The sequence below is a fragment of the Trachemys scripta genome, chromosome 16 (assembly GCF_013100865.1).
Source record: "Trachemys scripta elegans isolate TJP31775 chromosome 16, CAS_Tse_1.0, whole genome shotgun sequence".
Classification (NCBI taxonomy): domain Eukaryota; kingdom Metazoa; phylum Chordata; order Testudines; family Emydidae; genus Trachemys; species Trachemys scripta.
Genome location: NC_048313.1, coordinates 26,432,358 through 26,438,357, shown reverse-complemented (window position 1 = coordinate 26,438,357; position 6,000 = coordinate 26,432,358). Strand labels below are relative to the sequence as shown.

The 6,000-nt window shown below is 54.3% G+C and overlaps 1 protein-coding gene across 1 annotated transcript in view; it reads right to left on the bottom strand.

Moving 5' to 3' along the window:
* Nucleotides 1-337: 337 nt before the first annotated feature.
* The window catches only part of TRIP10 (thyroid hormone receptor interactor 10), a gene marked incomplete at its 5' end in the record, with an annotated part of 68,808 nt that continues 63,145 nt past the window's right edge, over nucleotides 338-6,000 (bottom strand). The window contains 4 exons of the mRNA XM_034792134.1: nucleotides 338-2,076; nucleotides 2,997-3,127; nucleotides 3,475-3,596; nucleotides 5,829-5,961. Of these exons, the coding sequence (XP_034648025.1) occupies nucleotides 1,928-2,076; nucleotides 2,997-3,127; nucleotides 3,475-3,596; nucleotides 5,829-5,961 (535 nt within the window). The remainder of the gene's footprint in view (nucleotides 2,077-2,996; nucleotides 3,128-3,474; nucleotides 3,597-5,828; nucleotides 5,962-6,000) is intronic.

Sequence of the window (6,000 nt, the reverse complement as noted above, 5' to 3'; positions counted from 1 at the left end):
TCAACAGGAGAAACTCTCCCATCCCCATAGCGCTGTGTACACAGGGAGATAAGTCAGTAGAACTGCACTGCTCACGGGGGTGGATTTTTCAACCCCCCTATATTGACATAGGGCTGTGGTTTAGACCTCGCCTTAGTGAAGACAAGGCCCGGATGTCGGGCCCAGGCCACCACAGTGGGGTCCTGCTCTCAGCTGGTGGGCTTCTGGCCATGACGGTAATATACACAACCAACCGTGCCCCTCTCCCTAAGAGCAGGGTGGTCTAGGTGTTACGGGAACACAGACGAACCGCCCTGCTCCCCTCCCACGTCCCAAACAAACTGAGGCCTCAGTGCCACAGAGTCTGTATTGTTTTTATAAACTTAAAAACTGCACAGGAGGGGGGTGGGGAAATCAACTATGTACATAAAGTGTAAAAGGCACCAGGCTGCAGTGGAAATACATTCTATGGGCTCCGGCCCAGCGACCCCCCCAGACCCACGTCTCAGAACCAGAGGGGAGACAGATCTGCCCCCTCCCTCCCCCATCGGGTGAACAGAAGCCAAGACAACTGGCACATTTATACGTATGTTACAGGTTAACTGAGGCATAGGCTAAAATGAGCAGTAATTGGTCACTGTATAAAAAGCTAAATATATTAAGAGTCCTCTAAAAAGAAAATTACACAGAAGGGGTTGGCTGCAGCTCGGAGCCCTGGGCTTCCCCCACCGAGATCAGCCTCCCCCGCCCCCCAGGGGACAGATTCATTGATGCAACAGGCACTTTTTGCTCTTTTCTTCCTTGGCTGGGCGAGTTCTGGAGTCTGGGGAATAAAGTGCATGAGGTGGCCACAGTGGCGGAGGGGGAAGTGGGCAGGAGCTCGGCCAATGATGGAGCTGGTGGCGGCAGCAGTAACGGGCACTCACTCTCACCCAGGGACAGGTGAATTCAGACCTGCGGGCCCTGGCAGAGAACGCACGGAGGTTCAGGGCCCAGGGCTCCCGGCTGGCCGGCGCCTCTGTTCCATTAACATCCAGGCTGGCGCCAGCCTAAGGGGGGAGCCACAGGTCCCGGGTTCGAATCCCAGGAGGGAAACAACCAACCCAGGCCTGAGGTTTATCATGCTGCTTAACACGCACCTGGACGGCGCCCAGATGCCAGGGTGACAAGCATGGAAGAACAGATACAGAGGACACTTTCTATTCCATAAGCGCCCCCCCCCCCCTCCAAAAAATGGGCTCTGCCCAGCACACCTTGATGGAACCTGCATCCCTTTGCCCTAAGCTAGCAGGAGACAGTGCAGCTCCCTTCACCCCAGAGATCTCATACACCCCCCTCCCTACAGGGGGAAATAATAACAGGCTCCTATGAGCCCTGCACTGGAGGGGGTGGGGGGCCGGATAGGAACCCTGGCCTCATTGAGTATAGAGGGATGTAATCTGACCCATGCCCCCTTGTGGACACAGGGATGATTGCATCCACACCACTGGGGGAAATGTGGGGTGCTTAAGAGCAGGGGAGGGGGTGCAGCAGCTGTTTTTTGGGGGGAGGTTGAGTTACTCACTCCCAGGGGATCTGACGGAGGGGGCGCAGTATGGAGTATGCGGGGGCAGCAGCCAGAAATCCAGTCCATCCCTCCCCCCAGCACCCACTGCAACCTCCCCCACAAGCGGAGAGGCCCTGCTGAAATGTGAAATTCCACAGAGCTGGGGCTTGGGCAGAAGGGGGTGGAAGGGTTTCTCCTTCCCCTCACGGGCGATGTGCTTTGCAAGCCGGCGCCACTACTTGCCTACGAGGGCCACTTGTCTATGCAGGGCCAGAGGCCACTTCCACGCCTGTACCCCTGAGTCCCAACCCCCAGGTTCCAGCAGCGTTGCTCCAATCCCCGCCAGCCCCTGCAGCTCCACGAGCCAGCTGCCGCTCTCCGGGCAGGCGGGGAGGCCCGAGCTCAGTTCAGGGTGACCCGCAGGTAGGACGTTGGCACGTAGCCCTCGCCGCCTTTGCTCCTCCGCACCCGCGTCCAGCCATCGCCTTTGTCCTCCTCCATCAGGCTCAGCTCCTCTCCCTCCGTCATGGAGATGGTGCCTTCGCTGGAACCTGGGGTGATGGGGAGGGAGGAAAGGGGTAGGGGAAATCAAAGGCAATGGGGTTAGAAGAATCACTTGTTTCAGAGCTCAGCTAGGTTCCCCCCCATCCCTGTGATAGGAGGACCTGTATGTTAGAGCTCCTAGGACTCCAGGGGGATCACACCCTCTGTACCCCTTCCCCAAATCCACATAGCTAGCTGCAGCAATAGGCCACTGGGGGCTGGAAGTTTCCCCTAGAAGATATGGGTGAACGGCACAGACCCTAAGTGACCCTTCCTTGTCCCCCATTAGCCAAGAAATATCCCAGTGGGCAGCTGTTAAAGGGGAACTTATGCCAAACTCCCTACCGGGAGGGAGGGAGGTGAGGTGGACTGAACAGGGGTGTGGAGATGTAGCCTGCTTGGCGGTGAAGTCTCCAACCCCTAAGCGGGATTTGAACTCAAGACCCTCAGTATTAAAATAGGTTCCTACTGTATGACCTAAAAGGAGGAGCTCTGTTAGCAGCCAACAGTAGTAAGACTGTTATCCTGACTGCACACCAGTCATGTGGGGGTAGGGGAGGGGGAAGTGGCTAAGGATGGTTGAAAAATTTCCAGCAGAAAATTGGTTTTTGAATGAGATTTTTCAGGTAAAAGTATCTGTTTCCCATGGAAGTGTCAATTTTCTTTTGTAAAATTACCCCAAAAGCAGAATATTTTGATGAGGAAATGCAGCCATGATGCCTCATGGGAGTCGTGGTTCAGGTGCCTCACACTCCCATTCTCCTTTCTGGGCCCAGCTCCCAAGCTGGACTTCATCTCCCATGATGCACCATGGCCCAAAGACTCCCATAATGCACTGTTTCCTCAGTCAGAGGGGCAAGACCCTGGTGAATCATGGGAGATGTAGTCCAACCAGGGAACCTGGCTCAGAAATGTCTTGGGCGAGTACCTTCAAACTGGTACATGGCCACACAGGTGCCGATGGGCGAGGCCAGGTCCTCCTCGAAGTCCTCGTCAAACTCCGTGTAGATCGGCTGGTTCAGGGCATCCTGGCTGTCGTCGGAGTGGGTGGCGTCAGGGCTGAGGGACCAATGAGACAGGGTGAGCGGCTGTTTCTGGGGGTAGCTCCAGCCACAGGGAGTCCAGGGTGGCTGTTCAGAAGCACGAGTGTGGTCTAGGGGTTAGAGCAGGGGAACTGAGAGCCAGGACTCCTGGGTTCTAATCCCCACTCTGGGAGGGGTGCAGGATCTAGTGATAAGAACTGGGGGACTAAGGAGCCAGGACTCCTGGGTTCTATTCAGACAGATGACACCCGGCCCAGAGATCCCAAACCGCACATGTGGGTGAGGATTCAGCAGCCCCCACACCTGGGTATCACGGCCGCCTGCTCCCCCTAGCTCCTGGGGACGGACATTTCACCTCCTCACCTGCCCTTCTCGTGGGAGCCGTTGTTGTTCAGGGTGGTGGCGTGGTCCAGGTGGCGACTGTATCTCAGGGCGTTGTCCGGCCGGTTACTCAGCATTCTGCTCTCGGCTTCGGCCAGCCACGACTGGGAGGCGCGGGGGAGAGAGAGAGAGAGAGGTTCAAGCATTTCATTCCTGCCCCCCCACAGCAGAGACAGATCGCACATGGGGGCAATCATCTTCGTTCACATAGGGCTTCCTTCTCTAGCCCTGGCAGGGCACATCCCTTAGCAGCTGTCCCCCTATGGGGTCTTGGCCCCATCCCTGCCCTCAGAATAGCTACAGATCCAGGCAGTCAGAGCAGGTCAAGCACCCCGATTCTCAGTTCTGCTACAGGCTTCACACAGTCTTTGGGCTCCCCATATTTTGTCTTGCCCGGCCCGCCCCCAGCATAAGCTAGTGCAAAATCAGTGCTCAGAACCCAGGGGCTCTAACCACTAGACCCCATTCCTCCATGGTGGTGCTAGACGTAAGGAGACTAAGCAACTGCTTAGGGCCCCAAACGGCTCACGGGGGACCCGCTTTAGTAAAACCCCCAAAATACCATTCACCTTATTTAACAAGCGTATCAGTCCATGGTGTGTTGGTATATTTGTTATGGAAATATCATTAGTATTTTTAGGAGGTGGGTGAGGGGGGATGGGGGGGCCCCCCCAAAATATTCCTGTTTAGGGTTAAGGTTAGCACGGCCTCTGCCGCTTCCTCCAGAGCTGTGAATAGAACCCAGGAGTCCTGCCTCCCAGCCAGTTAGCTACAGTCCCATTCCTGCCCACTCCAGTATCAGACACATGGGCTATGACCTGTAGGAACAGGAAACACCCAAGAGAGTCTGAATCACTGGAGGAATGGGGCGGGGGAAGGTGCTTTTATCAGGCAACGCACATTCAGCCGACTCATTCATAAAATAAACCTGTGGCCAAGAGTAACTTCCTTAGCGAATAAGGAAACTGGGCAGAGCCATGTAACAGGATTGTCTGGTGTCAAGCTCGTCGCTTGAGAAAGAGAAAGCGACCGAAGGCCCAGGCTGTTTCTATGAATGAACCGATACTGGGCACGGAGTTACACACATGATTCACCCCAGAATAATTTAGTCACGACGCAACCGCTCATAAATCAAACCAGCAGCCTTTGAATCATAAGGACACCTAACCTGAGAACCAATGTGGTCGTGACATCATTATCTGTAGGGTCACTGCCTGATTTAAAATAGTCTCTCATCTTTTGATATTCTTCATATTGTGGCAGTGCCTAGTTGCCTCAGTCATGGCCTAGGTCTCCATTGTGCTAGGCGCTGTACATTATTTATTAGGTATATTATGGTAGTGCCTAAGAGCCTCAGTCATGGCCCAGGTCTCTGCTGTGCTAGGTGCTGTACATTATTCATTAGGTGCATTACGGTAGTGCCTATGCGCCCCAGTCATGGCCTAGGTTTCTGTTGTGCTAGGTGCTGTACGAACACAGAACAAGACGCTGGTCCTTGCCCCAAATAGCTTCTAATCTGAGTGGGACCCCAATATGCCTTAAAGAAGCAGGATGGTGCAGCAGTTGGGCACTAGCCTATGACTTAAGTCCCAGGTTCAAGTCCCTGCTCTGCCACAGACGTCCTGTGCGACCCTAGGCATGTTACTTAGCTTCTCTGTGCCTCAGTCTCCCCACCTGTACAACGAAGATAACAGCTTTGCCCTGGGAGGATAAATACACTCAAGATGGTGCGCTGCTCAGATGCGACAATGACGGAGGCCACATAAGGACCTAAAATACTTAGAATCCATCAGCAAGCCAAGGGACACCATGTGGACGCGGAGATCATTGTGCTAGATGGGCCAGACAATTTTGACCATATATTAACATCAGTTAGGAGTGTGATTTTTTTTTTTTTTTTTAAACATTCTTATTGAAATATACATAGATAGAACACTTAGCCAGGGACTCAGGAGATCTAGGTTTTATTCCCAGCTCTGACACTGGCCTGCTGGGTTAGTCTTGGCAAGACACTTTCCCCGCGTTTTGCCTCAGTTTCCCCCGCTGTAAAATGTCGGTCCTCGAAACGCTGGGCTCCAAGGATGAAAAGCGCTCGAGAAGAGGAGGCACTGTTACATGGTTCGGCCACTAGAGGGAGATAAAGGTCTCCCTTATAGATTTACCGCACTTTGAACCGGTTCAAAGGAAGGACTGGTCAGACCATACGGGGCATCGCGGGTGTCTGGAGCCACAGATGGCTGGAGAGCAGAGCCGGATGTGTGGATTCCCAAAGGGGCCTGGGGAGTGTGTCAGAGGTAGCCCCATCCCGTGACACCCCCCCCCCCCCCCCCCCTTACCTCGTATTTCTGGATTTCTAGGCGCAGCTTCTCGATGTTGCTTAGGGTCTCAGAGATCTTTGGCTCCAGGCTAGTGGGGTCGCCCATCTGGGGCGTCTTCTGGTACACGTCCTTCATCTTGTTTAAGGCATCTCTGTGGGGAAGGGGAGAGGGAAAGGGATTTAAAGGGACA